The 18,828-nt window shown below is 43.0% G+C and overlaps 1 protein-coding gene across 1 annotated transcript; it reads right to left on the bottom strand.

The window, feature by feature from the left end:
• Positions 1-461: 461 nt before the first annotated feature.
• On the bottom strand, positions 462-18,240 carry LAMP3 (lysosomal associated membrane protein 3). The gene is made up of 7 exons (XM_054074852.1): positions 18,108-18,240; positions 15,797-15,960; positions 11,197-12,005; positions 9,792-9,914; positions 6,923-6,980; positions 5,537-5,704; positions 462-1,846 (listed from the first exon to the last, which is right to left on the bottom strand). The coding sequence occupies exons 2-7, from the start codon at positions 15,837-15,839 to the stop codon at positions 1,707-1,709; spliced, it is 1,341 nt and encodes a 446-aa protein (XP_053930827.1). The 5' UTR covers positions 15,840-15,960; positions 18,108-18,240; the 3' UTR covers positions 462-1,706.
• Positions 18,241-18,828: the final 588 nt, after the last annotated feature.

Raw genomic sequence — 18,828 nt, 5'->3', positions numbered from 1 at the left:
TAATTTTGATGTCATTTGCTGTAGTGAACGCATTTGTTTGTGGCGTATGCATGTATGTATGTGTGTGTTTAGCTTTGTAAATATTTTGTGACAAAGAGATTTTCCTTGTTCCAACAAAGAACATTAGCTGAACTTAATCTCAAAAGCAATTACTACTTTCACATCGTCATCATTGGCTTGGCAGGAAACAGACTACAGTGTTACAATTAGTGTGCTTTAAAGCAACTCCAGATTTTTTTCCATATGAAAATCCAGCTGTTCAGCTGCATGCACTCTGGATCACATTCTCTTTTGGGCAGAGAGTTTGTCTGAGGCCTGTGCAAGCTTTTTTGTTCTTAGAGAAGCCCTGAGCATACATCATCAAGGGATTTCCATTTGTTCGTGGTCTTTGTGGCCATTTAATCCCTGATATTTTCAGTGACCATGGTGTCTCCCCACATTACGAGAGATGCCAGTGCTGCCATCTCAGTAGAGGGACAGTTACTGAGTTCAGCAGCAGTTGCTGTAACAGGTCCATCACTGAACAGGGAGTGATTCATGAGCTCTCCAAGACATCACAACACTGAGCTCCTCTAATTTATCAAGCAAATTCACCTCATTTCCAATCAATTGTATGGCATCCCTAGCACTGGCCCACGTGTCACAGTGCTTTCATTCTTCACATTGCGTTGCGAACATGTGGCAAAGGGATCCTGTGCCTTGAGTGCCAATTGACAAATTGGGGTGTCTTGGCCTGCTGTGGCAGATGGATGGAGTTACTGCCTCCAAATGCCCACCCAGTTCTGCTGTGCAGACATCTCAGCTGCCTGTCAGTCAGCTCCTGGACTGTGCAGCTTGCAGGGTAATATTTCAGGATAAACTTACTGATGTCAGTTTGCTCAGATGTGTTTATGAGGCTGCAGATCAAGAATTACTGGCAGGAAGTTCAGACATCTTCGCAGCAGGGCCGAGACAATCAATGACAAGTGATGATTTTGGCACATACTAGTCAGGCAGACCCTTTATGATCTCAGTTGGATTTTCTCTTATCTGCATACACAGTCACTGGAAACTAAAAAATTTCCTAAAAATACTGCCTCCAGAGTTAAAGTCACATATTACCACTGCATCCCCATGAAGGGTTAGTAGGAAAAAACCTAGAATTTACAAAGTTGTCACGACTGGTTTCCCAACAGTCCTTTTGTTGGACTGGTGAGAACTTGCTTGTGAATGGAAGTCACTTACACTTGCCCTGAGACTTCAACATACAGTGTTCCCACAAGGCTTTCTCTGAGCTCTGCTCTAAACAGGGTTGTCTGTAGCTGTGGACTTAGTAACTTTAAGAACATATTACTGGAGTCATCTTAAACACCAACTTTAAGAAACCTGATGGATTTTCTGAGGGATAGTGATGCCTGCTTTAAGCTATTTTTAGGCATCTGACTTAGGTGAATCGCCTCCCTTGTTGATAATATAAAGAATTTAGGCTCCTCACTTTGGTCCTCTGGACTACATCTAAATTAGATTCTAAGAATAGCCTAAAGTAGATGGTGTGAGTTCTCTCCTGCCCACCTTAAAGAAATCACTTCCAGAAACATTCATTAGCTTTAAACACACAGTGTTACACCACTTAAAAATATGACCTCAGGGCTGTGAGATTGGCAGGTAGAAGCTAAAATTCTGGTCACTTCTTTTCCTGCTACACTGTTTTGGAAGTAAAAGACACCTCAGATCCGTTCATATCCTCTAAGTGGTTTTCTTCTGGAAATCAAGAATGTGGCAAACGCAATGACAAACAATCCCAGGATACTCAGGCCCACTGCGATGGGAGCTGCTCTGCTGTTTTTGTCAGGAAAGCATTCTTCTTCTGAAAGTAAAAGGAGATGCGAGAATGTGTTACAACAGAACTCAGTACTCATACACTACATATGTACATTCCAGAAAAGTTAGCAAGTGTAAGCCATAAATTCTCAAAGCTTTGTTTTCTCTTTTTTACCTTTCTTTCCTCTGAGCTATACTTAACACATTTTTACCTGTGGTGAATCTTATCTCGAGAAAACAATACTTGCCCATTTCCAAATAGCCACACGCTTCTCTAGAGAATAACTCTGCTCTTTCATGTCTGCAGTAATTGTTTTATCATCAAGATCAGTACATACACAATATGAGGCTTTCTTGCTGACAGCAGATATGGAACATCATGCGACATAATGCAAGTCTAAAAGTAAAAAGCAAGAAACATCCTGCATGGGCAAAACCTGCTCCTATGTTGCATCTAATTGCTTCTGCCCAGTAAAAAGGATCAGGTCAGAGAAGGAAGCCCATAGTCCAGCACATCGTTAGTGCTGCAAGGATCCTAGTTAAGTCATAGTTTCCTAAGAAAAATAAAATTCTAATTGTTCCCTGTCTTTAATTCAGAGTATTTGTGGATAATTTTGGCTAACTTAGAACATCGAGCAATTACAAAGGCAGAAGCCTTGGACTTAGTCTAGGGGTTGCTTTAGCAGTACTATTCTAATTTTACTGTACATACAATCGCGTCAGAAGAGGTTTTGATACTTATATTTTTTAAGAACCATCAAAAGATATATTCACTGCAAACGTACCTCTTAGTGACTAAGGGTGAAAATCCTGACTTCCTCGGCCAGTCCCTACCCAAATGAACATTCAAGTCATCCTCTGATCAAATGGAAACTCATTACTTTAAAATGAACTTCCGGATTGTGATAAATTGGTGACTTTCCTATGAACAGATTGCACTGTCTGGGTCACTGACAGAAATGGAATTTTACCCGAGTTACAATGACAGAATCGGTCTCAAGTTCACAATGCAACAAGTGTAGCCTTGGGAGCAAAGGCAAGGTCTGGGAACAATCACTGGTGTGTTACCCAGAACAGGATCAGACCTACATCTTCCATCTGATTTGTAGGAACGGTCCTTCGTTTGGCTCCAGGAAAAGACTGACCTCTAGCGTGATGCTTTGAGTGGTACCTGAGTAGTGAACTATCCTCTAAGTAGGGTAGCTCAATCAGATAAATCCTACAGTATCCCAGCTCAGCAGTGAACCCAGTTTATATCCAGGCCATGAGGGAGATCCAACACCCTCTGCCCCTTTCACTCCCCGTGACTATTACAAGGCAGTTTTCAACAGCGTTCTAAAACAAAAGCCTCCGTTGTTATTGTCTAATTCTGGTGACTATGCTGGCACAGATTATAGCTTAGCTTGGGCTTTTTCCCGATGGGAATCTTTATGCCAACAGCAGGCAGTTAGTCCAGGAACTGCGCGGAATACATGACATCACGTCACAGCTCCAGAACCTCCACACAGTTCTCCCCAAAACCCCGCCCACTTCTCCTCTGATCCAGATGATGATTTCATGGGACACAATGGCAAAAAGCCAAAGGCATCAGCGTTCTGCTAGATGCTGCCTTTTAAAAGCTTTGTCTGGTTAATGTAACCTGATGTTAAGGAAGTGAGCTGAAAAGTATTTGCATTTGAGTATAGCAAAAGCCAGAGATGTTTGAATTGGCCATTTGACTTCTAGAAAACCTTGGGCTATGAATTCTAGGAATTGTTTCTGGTCTACTGAAGTACAGTTCAGGAGACACTTTTAGAGCTTTCTGGACTCAGTTGGGCCAAGCTATTCATGCAACACTGCTGCATTCCGTACAAAATTGTAAAGAGCTTGAAACAAATGATCATCAGTATTTTCTTTTTGTTCCCCTTTTAAAGATAAGCAAATCAGGAGCAAAAGAAGTGAAACTACCAGTCTGGAGAAACCAGAGAGGCGGAGGCTGGTGATGTGTATAGAGTAGTTCCTTCACAGGGGATTTTGTCTTTCAAAATCTGCATACACAGCAGAGGTACATAACAGTTTCATAACTATTTCATGGCTATGGGGGAATTATTTCAGAGGTGGTAGCTGCTTCCTCAGCCCTTTAATTACAAGCAAAGCTAATTTAATTTTGTATATGGTATTGACTAGCAGAGATTAGCTTGACCTTGGAGAGGCAGAGATTCTTCATAAGCTTTACCTCTGCTAGAGGCAAGACCATACCAAAAGCCATAACTGAACTTACTCATTGTACAAGTTTGAATGGGAATGTGGGGACCAGATGGGATTCCATGAGTTGTTCCAGCTCAATGTTATTCCACAAAGAAACCTTTATGAGAATGAGAGGATAGATTTGATTCTCAGTCTGGCTTTTAAGAATTTAAAGAAAAGTATACAAAAACAAAAAAAGGTCCACGTCTTAAAAAAGGCACAAATGCTTCCTGTTACATTCCTTTTAGAATAACAAAGGCAGCCAAAATGATGAATAACAGAAGAAAAATTAAACAGAGCCAAATGAGTCAAAAGACAGATCCAAAGTAAAAAGAATACAGGGGCAATATTTTGTAAGCACCCAGAAGGTCAAAGCTCAGGAGAAGGGAATGTTTTATTAGTGCATATGAAGGGCTAGAGAGCTGATAAACCTGTCTGTCCACCTGAGTTCTTGTATGGGAATATCTTGAGAGGAAGTCACAGAAACGTGAAGATGTACATTTTGAAAGAGGCCACAGGGTACCATCTAGTCTAGCTCTCCACTTTTTGAAGGGTCTTTCATGCATCTCATAAGAAGTAAGGCAGTAGACCATGAGAGTATTCATACTGTGGGATACAGGACTTTCTTGGTGCACCCAGCAGTCCTGGACCCCACAGGCTGGTTAGGTCCTGGCTGCATCGCTGGATAGGGAACAAGGATAACAATATCTCACTTCCTTGTGGAAGGAACCCCACGTGTGGGTGAAAGAAAGAATTTATAATAAACTCAAGTACATTCTCCCAGTGTAGGCAATTCAGAGACCAGGGAAGTCAGTACTAGTCTGTTTCCGTCCTTTACTAAGCTGTATGGTTGTCTTTTTGTGGCTGAGCTCAAGAAAAGACAAATTGGGGAAATGAGCATCTCCTGTAATTCTGATACTGGGAGCATGCCAATTTTGCTTCTCCTCAGGAGCACGTCTCATCACGTCTAGACATCGCTGCTCTGAAGGTATCATTCTGCACTCACAAATCTCTCATTATTTGGCAGTTTTGCTGCTGCAGCTGTGGGACATCATGAATGTCAAAAGCCTGTCAAAATAGCTAAAATCTGACTATATGGAGAAGGTGACTTTGAACTGAAGTGCACATATTAGGGGTTTGGGCAATGCAATGGTGGTGAACACATCTCCGCTTGCTCTGGGAGAAAATGGGTGAAGAATAAAATCGTGGCTGTGAAGCTGAACATTTTTAATGAGAAGGTGAAATAGAAGGTACTGAATGCAGTAGGGAAAGACATTTTTCCATCTTCCATAGGGGTCAGCAGTGTGTTGAAAATGACTCAGAAAAGGGTGGGAATACAGCAGCGGGCAGGTTACATTACTTGGGATCTATTATAAAGCTGGAATTCATGCTACAGGTGTAACAGGATCACTGCGTGTGTATGGTTATCATCTAGCAAACCATCTGTTAGGCTACCAGAGTGCTGACGTGTAGATGTCAGAAGGGTGGAAAAGGTATCCTCTCTGCTTACCTTCTCCAAACTGGTTCCCAACAATATCAAACGCCTGCAGCTGCATATTAACGAAAACTAGCTGCAAGTTCCTCTCCAAGCTGAAGGTTTGCTTACTGGCACACTTAAAGGAATTCCCCAGCTTTGTTGTAAACAGCTTCTCATGTATGGCTGCATAATAAAGCATACCTGGAGGCCATAAAGAGAGAGACAAATCAGAATTCATACTAACCCTTTTGGAACCAACATCTTTCTGGGATAAAATGGAGGCTCTCTGGTGCTTTGGTAGAGCAGCAGTCACAGATGTGACTAAAGCATGGATGTTTTCCCCCTAATACATCAGTTACACTCTTCCATGTTTAGATGAGTGCTTTAATTATCAATGGGAAACTCAGATGAGCTTGGAACCGAAAAAGTGGCTAGAATTTCAGATGCTTCTTTAAATCATATTTAAACAATCTGAGTCAGCAAGAGGGGGTTAGAATTCTCACAGGAACAGACAACTATCTTAGGTCTCCAACACAGCTATTTCCAGACTAAACAGAGAGAACCATATCTATCATGGGAATTTGACATGTCTAATCTGTATTGCTTTATGTATTAAAAATGTTTTAAAACATATTTCAGTGTCACAGTACTTTATGGAAAATATAGCTCAAGATCTTGTAACCTGGGCATATCCTGGGTGCATGTGCTCCTTTGAAAGAAGTCATAGAAGTTGGAGATTAAACCATCAACTTTACCAACTCTGCATCACTATATTTCAACCACATCTGCCAGCGTACTCCTGGTTCTCTTCAGTCAAAATCAGTACTCCAGTGTGTACTGATACAATTAATTTGGTAATTTTTATCTTAGAAAAAGACAGAGGCTTGCTCACTGCAGAAATACTGCTGGTGGAATATGAAATGACAACGTCTGGCAGAGAGGCAGTAACAAACAGCCAGGGAGAACCATGTCTCTTGCCAGCACCACGCCTCCTTTCCACATTGCTGTGTTTGAAATCTGGGTCCAGCTCTACATTCCCATGATCCAGAAACTATATCCATTTAGTTTGTGTATTAGATTGGAAAGACAAACGCAACTGAAGTCACAGCATTTTTGTATGTTTGCAGATAAAAGCTTTGATGATGGTTTTGCATCTTAATTTAGGTTTGAATTAATCTCTATTCTGAAAAAGTAACGAAAGGCAGGGAAAGTTTTTGAGGACAATAGGAAAATCAAACAATTCTGATGAAACTGCAGCCCAGGCCCTTCCCTTCCATTTTCATGCTAGAAGATTTAGGTGAATCATATGTTGAAAGCTTAATAAAATACACAATTTGCAAAATTGTTTTAAAGATAGGAAAGTCTATCCCACACCCAGAACAATTTGATATGAAATTAAGACAACATAAAGTCACTGACCTTCAGAAGACAACTGTAAACTGGTCTCAATTTTACTGACAAAGTACATTGGATCTTGCTGCAAAAGAAGATATATCTTTATTCATATATCCTCATATTTGTGAAAAAAATACAGCGCACTACAGCAAAATAGTCACTTAAAAATATAAATGCCATTTGTGTGAGCAAATTGCAGAAAGAAGCCGTGCTTCTGTGTTCATCATTATTTCGAATTGGGAGAGGTCAGCAACAAGCTGAGAGCTGGGAGAACATCTCATGCTAGTACTGCTCATTTCCCATTTTGTCTGCTAACAGCAGTCACTACAAATGAGAAAACAGCAACAGGGGATCTTTCTGCATAGGGGAGAAATGACTATTCTTTCCACCCTGCAGACACTGTTGTTGACAGCTGGCTTTTTTTTAATATGCCTACAGATTGCTGATATGGAAAGCACCTGGTACAACAGCACAGAGAAAGATTTCTAGCTGATTGCCCTGCCTGCATGTGCCCTAAAACCCTTGTGCAATCAGAATACTGTCATCAGGACTGTCACAAAGTGAGAGCCAGCCCTAGGAGCTTTTCCCTGTGAACAGCATTGGAATATAATGTAAGTCTTTGTGTAGCAGCCCTACTATTAATTTTCATTCCAGCTGTGAGCACACAGGGGCTGGTGAGTGCAGCTGGTGGATAAACGGCAGCGGACAGGAATGTCTCCTGTGTACTCAGTTTTAAAGTCATGCAGTTTAAAAGCTAATCGGGTGGACTGGGAAAGTTTAAGAAAGAAATACACCAGAGAAGAGGTTCTCAGCATTATTCCTGCTTAAAAAGATAAGTAGGTCAAATATTACCAATTTTTCAGTGGCAGTGCTGTTTTGTTTGGCCACAGTCAGTAACTTTACTTGCTCTTACTGCCCATCTTGTGGGTCAGTTACAAAACTTCATTTTTTTGAAGTTCGTTGCAAACAGCAAACAGCAGTGGTGAGCACCGAGCCAGCCACTCGCCTCCCACTACCCCACACTGGCACCACAGCCCCAGGGCCTGATCCAGCTCCTCTTTCACCAGTGAAAATCAGAAGTGCCATAGCTACAACACTCCTGGTTCAAAGAAATTAAAGAGACAGTGGGGGCCAAACACATTAAAACCAGCAGCAAAGTGGTTTCTTAACTTGAATTTCAAAGAAGTCTAAGCCAACCCTGCTATGCTCTTGAGGCTTATCTTTAAGGGAAGGGTGGATTGTCTAATGCAGTGCCAGTAACCACCTTTTTCAGGGCAAGACAGGTCAAGTACCTCCTAAAGGTTCACATCACTCTCCTTAGCACTGCTACAAGCTGGGGTTTTCATGGGTACTTGAATCACCAGGCATTTTCTAAGGATCCTTGTAACTCAGAAAACGCTCTCCTTGTTGCAGGAAGCATACATTTAAAGCAAACACTCACAGTCTGAACTGATCCTTTGTTTTAAAACAGCTCCTTGATTTTTTAACTTGCTTTTTCTCTGTAACTTCTAGAAAACTTTCTGCCATAAACTAAACCAAAGTGTTTTCTTTGCTGGAGCGTTAATGGCTGCACTGGGGTTCAATTTGCTGTGACCTCTTGCACTTTCAATAGAAATTTATTGAATTTCAGGGATCTGCTGGCCCCCTGTTGAAGGGAAGGTGGTAACTGATTAACCATTTGTGCTTTTCTTAATTGTCACCAGTTTGAACTTAGAACCAGGCTGCAATGTTGACATTATGGCTTGATTAATTGAAGACCACATCAGCAGTGGTGGCCAGATGCAACTCTGAACTGCTATGGAGCTCCAGGACATGGGCTTAATGCATGGTACACTCAGAGTTTGATGGGATCCAAGCTGTGCCATATTCCTCCCTGCCCATTAATGATTTTGTACACAGTACTAATTTCTGTCCTTAGCCCTGCTGGCAAGCGATGCAGTCCCAGCAGGGAACACAGTATCAATAGACACAACATTAAAAAGAAAACTCATTTTCCCACTGTGTAAGCAGGGCCTCTCTCTTGCCCAAGTTCTGTGTGCATTTATAAGTCTACTTAGCCTGCTGCATTTTAAGGGCACTTATCTACAATTTTGTTGTAGTTCAGTTGTTTGGAATTTTCCACTTAAAAATTAGATGAAATTAGGCCCCTTCAGCTGTGGATGAGCTGTGGCTCCTTACAACTGCACAAGCTGCCCTTTGGATTGACTGTGGATGGCTTTTGGCTGGGCAGATGTGATACCTGGCATTTATGGGAAGGAAACTATTAACCTTACCTGCATTCCGGTGGTCCTTCAGACTCCATTTCGTAAGAGCAGCCTGATACTGTGAGTCAGAGTTCTCAGCACACACACCTTGTTCCCGCACAGGGACTCCAGTCCCAGGCCCATTCCCTCTGTCCTGCTCCAGTGCCAACAGCGGACCTGTCTGGTCTTCCCTCCCACTAGATTTTTTACCTATGTAGAAATGAAACTCAGATTTTGCTTGAGGCTATTCTACACTTTGTGTTGCTACACGGGTAGCTTTGACACTGCTCTCTAGCACTTTCTATGAAAGGACTGCAAGGCACTGTCTTCACCCTTCCCTGAACATACGAACCTTTCCAAATGGGAATTGAAAATAGACAAGAACTGATCTAACAATGAAATTAAGCTTCCTGTGAGAAGGGGGATTAGACCAGGTGGCCTCCAAAGGTCTTTCCCAAACTGAATTATTCTGTGGTTCTGTGATTCTAGCCTCTTGGGAAGGACAGGAGTAATAGTGCCTTATACACAGGTATAGAACTAGGATAGAGATGGGTGAAATGCCTTTTCTTACAGCACAAACTGGATCAAAGGCAGCCTAAGTTCCAGCTCCTCAGTCCTAAACATCCCTTCCCTCTAAATGCAACAATTACCTTTACAAAGGTAAAGTTTAAAAAACCTCCACTGAAAGTTATGTTCAGCTCGGACTGCACCATCCCACAGCTTCCAGATGTCTGTGTCGCATTGGGGTTGACCACCACGTACTCCATCCACTTCTGTGAAGAGAAGAGACATTGCAAGGCTGCTGATGAAGAGGAGAGAGGAAACAATAAGAAACACACAGAGATTTACAGCTGGGTTTTGGGTGGGGATTTGTTTCAGACAGGCTCGGTGTGGTTGAATGAACAGACCAGAGGCAGCCGAATTGCTGGCTGCCAGGGTCATTCCCTGCTCCTAACCCAGCACTAGCACTTGTCTGATACAGCACTGAGTTGTTCTGGTGCATTAAGCTGGCAGAAAATAATTGCTTTCTGCTCATTCAGTGAACTGATGATTCAGAGCAGGGTCAGATGAGCACTGGTGGTAATTTAAAAAGAGGGAGCAATGGGAACTTGTGGCTGGAGTCAGAGAAACAATCACAACAGAGCCAGGCAGGGTTCAACGTGTGCTGCTCCTCATATCACCCTAGCCTGCTCATTATGTCCTGCACAGTTCATCCCTAGCATCAGCCAACCCATGCTGTAGTCTGAAAGCAGAGCTCTGCAGCCCTGAATACAGAGTTCAGATCCTTCAGTTTTACCTCAAACATGCCTTGCTTTTGTAATAAATATTTCACTGTGGATAATGTCCTGTGCCTGGCTCCTGCCACGTCCAGGGATGAAAATTACTCATTCAATACTTATCTCACATAAGAAATGCTCAGATCCCAGGCAGGACTATTTGGATTTGTAATGATCATGGCTGGAAGCATAGGAACTCCAGAGCCCGAGGATATAACCTCACATATTGTATTAATAAAGGTTACAAAACCTTAATTCTGGAGGACGCAGTCACTATTTCAGGTTTTACGATATCTTTTGCTGAATCATTCACCATGGATCACTGCTAGGAGAGGGTATCAGCTCCCCAGAACCCCTGTGGTTCTAAAATCTCCACATGTCAGCATGAAGATAACTTACCTCTGAATCCAAGCTTGTGAATTGATAGTTTCTTGCTTTCATTGCAATTCACACTGCCAAGCTGTTCACAGAAGTCAATTCAAGTTTTCCCATTCTGGGAAACACAAATAACACTGAAGCCTGAACTACTGCCCAAGTATTGATACCACAGATATATCACTGAAGTAAGAAAGCACACATGTATCTCACTAACATCATCAGACAGGCTGAAGTACGACAGCTGAGATGCTGTGGCACAGAAAAGACCTTAGTCTGGTAGCAAACCTCTTATTTTTGTCATACACGCTAACTTCTGAAAATTACTTTGAAAGAAGAATAAATTTCAGTTAATGAAGAAATAGTCATTGCAAAGCTCAGCATTATGGTGCTTCCACCTCACCTGCTTTTTATTTCCAGCCATCAGTTGCAAGCCCATGACAGCTTTGATGCAGGTCCAGTTCCCGAGGGAAACAGTGTATGTGCCAGTGGGGATGTGAGAAGGTTGCGGTGCAGGAGTGGGTCTCACTGTCATCGCGGTAGTTTTGATGGTTATTTGAGTGCCTGGATGAGTGGTTGCTGGAGTGCCTGGATGAATGGTTGTTGTGTTGGCCATGGCTGTAGCAGTTGGAATTTTAGGTGCTGTGGTTTGATTTCCTGATGCTGTCATGGGCTTCACAGTTAGCTTGGTGGTGGCTGTAGTACTTATGGCAGCAGCTGTCATTTGTGTATTTGGTATTGTATACTTTATGGTTGTGTTTGTGGCTGCTGCTGTCATTTCTGTGCTTAAATTTGTTGTGGCTTGCTTGATTGAGGACATAGAATATAGGGATGTGTTCTTCACTGCAGATGTAACCGTTTCCATTGCATGGGTTGTAGTCTGACCAACTGCAGTTGTGTTGTCTTCTGCTGTTGTGGATACCACCATGGAAGATGTTTGACCAGTCACTTGTGTGGTGGTTGCTCCTGTCTGGGCTGTTGTGTTCTGGTTTGGTGCTGTTGTTACCTGATGCTGGTCTGTTGTCTGGGCAGTTGTCCTGTGGCTTATGGGTGTTGTTTTAACAGAGCCTGTTCTGTTAAAATGAACTGTGGTGCCTTGATGGGCTGAAGAAGGATAAAGCGGCTGAACAGAAGTAGCTGTACGGTGGAAGGATGTAGTTTCTGCAGACAGTTCAAACCCGAGGGCCACTTCCACAAAACGGAAGAAAAATGCTGCAAAGAAACAACTAAGTCAGTAATCTAGAAACCTTTATGTTTAACATTTTTGTTGATAACCACAACATAACTACACTGATTTTGTTATCAGATAGGTGATGTGATTTTATTCTTCACTTGGCTCCAGTCACAATAGGAGAGTGACAGCAGGCACACTGTAGGACTGTTATAACATTTTGTCACTCTTCCAATCTTTGCACCTCTGAATATACCCATTGCAGCAGAAGTACATTGGCTCCCAGCTCCCCAGACACTGCTCTTACTACATCCACTACTAGCCAGAGGGTGACAGAGGTGTGAGCAGACCTTGCAGAATCCCCAGGCAGCACAAGAATTCCCTTGCAGACAGTAGTACAGCAAGATGTGCTAGAAGAAAATTAGCAAGATATAAGAAAGATGCATTAGATGCTTGGATGTAACAGGTGAAAAGGTGGTTGCTTACTTACCAACGAAGCATGGGGGAAGGGAACATTTTGTACGTGTGAAGGAAGTGAGGGAGAATAGTCTGGGGAACAGTCTGGGAGACAGGGAAATTCCAGATATTTATGGCGATGATGTAGCCACACCAGCTTGAACCCTCAAGTTCTTCACCCCGAGAAGTACCCAAGGGGATGCTCCAAACAAGGGAAAAACAGCCCTCTTGGTGATGTTCTTTCAGCAATAAAAAACAAGTTACAGAGTAGAGCATTCAGGGGCTTTTTGGACCACATCTAAAAATAGTCAAGCACCAGAATTATGCTTCCCTCTTATGACACGCACAGAAACATGTCCCTTGCAGAACTGAAAAGAAAACACCTGGCTTCTAAATGTGAGTAACGAAGTGAAGAAAAAGTGGAAAAAGTACATTGTAGAATAAATGAAGGTCCCAACTCTTCTGCTTGAGTCTTTGATCATGGGTATGCAACAAGACTGTAAATACAAGGTCAAGATAAAATACATCATAAATCACTAACATTTGTGTTCCTTGACGTGCAGGAAGCTTCAGGTGTTTTACTGCCTGAATTCAGAAACCCTAAGGTCCCACCACAATTTTCCCTTAAAGATGGCTATGCTAGAGAAAAGCAGAAGTGTAGATGTAGATGTACACTCCGTATTCCTAAAACTGCCTGGGTTTCACCTATGTGCATACAGAATATACTTGACTGCCAGCATCAACTGCCAACTGTATCAACACAACGAAAATAAAAAAAAAGAAGTTGCACTTCTTTTCACTCTTTTTTCCCCCCTGTAAGACTGCACAAGCCTTAAACAGTCAGTACTTATTTTTTAATTAACAGATTGGTTTTGATTACTGACCGGATAACACTTGTCTTACGGACATGAAGAGAAACATTATTGACTGGCATTTGGATGCCACTTATAGCTTTTAAATGAAACTGCATTTTCCCAAAGGGTCATTTCAACCTAACTATTTTTCATTAGGGAAGCATTCAGCCTGACGGAGTCACTGAGGGGTAAAGTCAGCAATGTCTTTGGAGTGGTCCATGGCTCACACTCAACAGGTGACCCGCCAGACCACTCCTGCAGCCTCCCACGGCTCTCCCAAGCATTTTGGAGCCTCTATCAGGGCATGGCCATGCTGCTACACCTGATGGCTCAGGTCATCTTCTCAAAAGGCATTTGGCCACACAAGCTCCCAGGGATGGGCAAGGATTGCTCTGCGGTTGCACCTACTGGTCTTGGTTCTTCTCGGGCAGCAGAGCTCTTCTGTGTGAAGGGGCAGCTGTGCCCGTGGGGTGCTTGACTTACCCTGCAACCGAGGCCTGGAAGGCTTTGCCATGGCTCCCTTTACAGCACTGCCTTGGGGAGCCTGGAACAGCTCAGCAAAGGAGCTTCCTGCACAGCTGCCTCAATGCAGCCCTTTTCACAGCTCTGCCAGCCAAAGGGGCCACAGAACAACAAGGAGTTGCAGCTCTGCATCACGCTGTTAGCCTCCTTTATTTTTTTTTTTCTTCTATGAAGCTAGCTCAGAACTCCCTAGGACCAACATTTTGGTTGAAGGATGCATGCTCCCTGCAGTGTATCTTCCTGGAGCAAGCGGCTGCAATCCTCTCCTCTCACCTCAGCTTCAAAGTTGTGCATTCCAAGTGCTGAGGGCTGCCTTTCTGGCCCACAAGCCTCCATGCATGCAATGCTCCAGAGTAAAACTCTCAGAAAAGGATCAAGGCAGCTCTCAGAAATTCGCTGCCTCCAGTCTGGGCCTGGAGAGCCTGTTTTCATGCTTTGGTGACCAGGGAGGTTCAGTCAATGCCAGCAAAGGAAGATCACTGCCATGCTCCCAGGCATTATGGTGGGAAGAAGAGCTCTCAGTGCTATGATCTGGCCGTGATATTTCTCAGCCTGCCGTCCTGTAATAGGGTGGGTGAAAAAAATCTCTTGCTGGGGATTTTTTTTTCCCCTTTTTGTCTAACCACACACTCATACTGCTAAGCAGCCCAGCAGGTTTGTTCTGCTTTATGCTGCCCAGAAGAAGTGCTCATGTTTAACAGAGTGATTTTGTGTGGACACAAAAACCTGACCCAGCTACTAAAATCACTGAAAACACTCCAGCTGGTTCTAGCTGCTTTGGTTTGAGTCCTTGAGGAATTGGAAAAGCACCAAGATTTTCTGAGAGGTTTCTGTACTGTTACAGTTTCCCTCTGCCACGGGAGCAGTTTCGTAAACCTCCAACCCATCAGAATTTATCCCTTAAACTTCAGTTATGTTGAATTCCTTATCTGCATAGAAAGACTTGACTTTGTGGCATTAATAAAACATCACAACAAATTACCAATGGAATGATTGAAAATGGATAAAGAGCTGAGGAAACAAGTTCTTTCTGGCCAAAAACATCCTTGCTGACCACTGAGTTATCAGTGTTATTTCTCTCTGTCTCATCTTGCTTTCCTTTTGTGTAAAAGTTTCGGAACTACTTGAGCAGAGTGTGGCTATGAAGCAGGTCTGGGGAAGCAGAGCAGATATGGCAGGATCTGCTTGTGGCCAAGTCCCTGGGTTGTTGTCCTGCTCACTGCACAGCTGCAGAAGAGCCGAGTGGGAGACGCAGGTTGTTACCTGTGTTATTCCTGTATGCTGATGGCAAAACACACTGCAGAAACCCAGTGCTCTACCAAGCCTTTAGCCATTGCACAGTTTAAACCATGCTCTGTCCATCTTCACCCGGCAGATTTTGTACTGTTTCAGGTTGTCTAGGGATGACTCCACATGCCGGGACACATCCTTGACCAGGTTAGCTCCCAGGTTTTCACACAGCAGTATTAAGGACTGATCGGTGACTTTGATCTGGTTTGTTGTTGAGCTAAGCCCCAGCCCGCCTCTGCCTTCCCCAAGCCCCCGCCTCACTCTTACTTTCCTGACTGCGCTCTGCATCTCACAATGCAGACAAATTAATGACTCGAGCAATGCTTCCTTAGTTTTTCTTCTGCTTGTCTCACTCAAGAATCTCTATCAGTTTTCCTGGCTTGGGAATTATTTTTAATTAAAGTAAGGAAGCCAAAGAAAGCCTGCTTCTAACACTATTTTGAGCTGCCTACATCACAAACTCAGAGTTTATGTCACCAGAAAGTGCAACAGAAAATACACAAAACCCATCAGATTAAGTATATGCCAGTTGCAATTAAATGTAGTTATTGTTATTACTTAGCATTGAGACTTTATTAAAAGTACCCTTAGTGCTAGCAACAAAACCATTTCAAGTTTTTGGTCTGTAGGTGCTGTCCTGACTGCGAGGAATCAAACCCAGCACAGTCTGTCTCATTTTTCTAACAAAAATTATGGACAATGTTACTCACCGCAGGCGAAGGTTAGCAAGACAAACTGCCGGGTTCTCCCCATGGCCAGCACAGACACAGGTCTGAGAGATGCTGCCTCTCACCGTGGAGCGAGTGGAAAGGAAATCAAAGTTTCCTGGAGACTGAAAAGTTTCACTTGATGTACAGAGTGCTCAGTCACATGGCTGGAAAGGAGGTGGAGAGAGAGAGGGGGAGACCAATGCTTCTCCTCTCTAAGCTATCACAGAATGAAATAAATGATGGTTAGGAAAGAAAGTGAAAACAGAAAGGACTGTGGGGCTAACTGGGGGGAGGACAGGCTCTCACTCCGCAACCGACACCTGGAGTTCTGCAAGGCCACACAAAGCTTCACGTTCCTCTCTCCAGTTTTGATGACTTGGTGCAGACTGCAGTTGAACCCCAGTAGAGCGTTAAGACCTGTAAATCAGTATTTTCTCCTGTATTCTTTTAAAAAGTACTTTCTTTAGGACCAAGCTTTTCTTTTTTCTTTTTTCTTTTTTTTTTATGCTAAGGCACAGAAGAAGTTTCTTAAGCCAGCTCTGCAGAGCACCTGCTAAAAGCAAAACAGGGCTGAGCAACACCCCAAATGGGCTCTGGTCCCGGTTGGGGACTGTTGGCAGCCTTTGTGGGCTGCTTCAGTCCCACGCCAAGGACTGCAGCTTGTTGAAGGATAAAAAGACAGAGTGGCTCCCCACTAGCGCTGTGTCCAAACACAACCCTCAGCAAAAAACAATGACCCACCGCTGCCCCATGAAGTGCTTCCTGCAAACCACACCAAGTTGAGACTGCGCAAGGAGATGCGCAGGCAGGTACCAACACGCATAGCTGCACACCAGAGCTCTGCATCAGGAGAGCGTTCTGCCTGCTCACATGTGCGGATGGACTTCCAGCTCTGGAGCTTTGCCATGGGGCCTGTTTTGGGCAGGGCGTGGGAGAGTAGGGAGAAGCAGAAGGAACAAAGCAAATCTCACACCTGGGATCTGGTGTAGTCCTGATTCTTTGTTTTCTCATACCAATATTGCACTGCAGTAACATGATAAGGCCAATGACTTGAAAACTCAAGTGAGGTGAAGTTTGCCCCCAAAATCTTGATACCGGCTGAAATTACTTCCAATGTATTTTGTTCTCTATCTTTGTGCTGTGTTTCTGCATTCTCATCTTGCATCCTTGCCCTTCTACATGATCCACAACATGCATTTGGGCCAATTAGCCTTTATAAACCACTGACAGCAAAAGCTGCGCAGATATAACTATAATAAAGGTGGCTATAATAAAGTTATCCTACAACTGCCTTCCACATGGCTGCAGCATTAGCATACGCACCTCTGGACTGTCTGTGTTAAACTTTCAGTCTCCTGTGAGTCCCAGTGATTCAGGAACCCGACTAAGGGAAATGGGTAAAAGCAGAAAAACACTTTGTACCTTATGTGACACATATGCTGGACAAATAAAGTTATATTGGACAGATATTTGGATTTTTTTGAGCTGTGCTGATGTGCCTTTACTGATACTCATTTAGATTGAATAGAAAGAAAGCTCATTTGATTGTTAGTTCACATAGAGACATCAAACACAATGTTTTCTACTAGTTATTATTTTTATAAATCTCAAAGAAAGTGTGGTTCTACACAGGTCAGAATGGCCTAATTACAGAAAGTTCCTTTGCACACTTTTTTCTTGTAATAAATTCATATATTCTGTCTTGACTGGAAAAAAAGGACAGGCAATTCTGTGCTCTTTCCCTGTCTGATTATCTTTCATCAGTCACAATATACAAATACATCATTATCAACACCATGGAAAATACGTAAGAAAAACAAACTGTACCAATTCTCAGCTTGGGGAGAGGAAATCTTAGCAGCTATTTCAGCTCCAGCTGCAAGAAGAAATAAACAATTTGGCTTTTTTTTTTTTATTACTCATATATTTCTAATTATATATATATTTGAAGTCAGACTTTGAATATTTTTTGAAAGAAAGCACATGGCCTTTCTAATACCCAATCCCATTTGAAATCTCAGAATTTAAGAAAATTATGAATAATAAAATGGCTTTTCATCACGTACACATCCAGAATATAAGACACACACACACACAGCTTTGTTGTCACTGGCGAGTAAAGCCAGTCTTTAGACATGGTTTGGCCACAGCCATTTATGACCCAGACAATGACCATTGGTCTGATTCTCCACCCAGTGGGGTTGGATATGAGAGAAGGAGAGGATCAAGCTTGATTACATTTTGTCCTGGTTTACTAGAATAGCAAGACTTATACATCATTGCAACTACCTGTGTATCTGTTTGTCCTTACCTCCAGCAAGGAAGGAGTCTGTGGCCCAACAACGCTCAGCCGAGCTGAGGGCAGAGTTTCAAGGATGTGAAGTTTCTGCAAGTTTCACAGAAGCTGGCAGCAGAGCATGGGGAGGAGTTCCAAGTCAAAACCTCAGCCTGGAGGGCAGGTCTCACTAGTCCAGACTCAGAGAGAACACCCAGGCAGTTGGCGTGGACTCGCTGGTCAAGCAGCAGGGGCACAATGCCCAACCACAAGTGCTGCTACAGCATAGATTTACCTTGGACCTTGTCTCTTCTACAAAAACTTAGTGGCAACTATTACTTTTAAATTACTTCCTGATCACTATATCATCTCTAAACAACACTGAAATGAAATCCATATTTGGAAACAATGATTTTTGGGTCCATCTACCTGAAAATGATGGTCAAAGACCTATATACAGAATAAATTACCTTAACGTACACATTAATCTTGCTGGACATTGCCAAATCATACTCTAGACTGTACATGGGAAGTCATTCCCTTAATTACCACCTTGTTTGACAGAAATACACTAATTAGAAGACTACCCTGTCTACTATTAACAAAAATAAAAAACCCCTCATCAAACCCCATTTTGTCTTGTCAGCAAAGCCAGAAGTTCACTACTTGTTGGCTGCTCTCAGACTTGTCACAGCCTGATCTGTCATTGCAATTCATTCTTTAAAAACGCAAACCCAGCAGCGTGGCCCTGTCTCCC

The sequence above is a fragment of the Cuculus canorus genome, chromosome 9 (genome assembly GCF_017976375.1).
Source record: "Cuculus canorus isolate bCucCan1 chromosome 9, bCucCan1.pri, whole genome shotgun sequence".
In the NCBI taxonomy this organism is placed as follows: domain Eukaryota; kingdom Metazoa; phylum Chordata; class Aves; order Cuculiformes; family Cuculidae; genus Cuculus; species Cuculus canorus.
The sequence above is the reverse complement of the archived record's forward strand: the minus strand, read 5'-3'. Positions and strand labels throughout refer to the sequence as shown.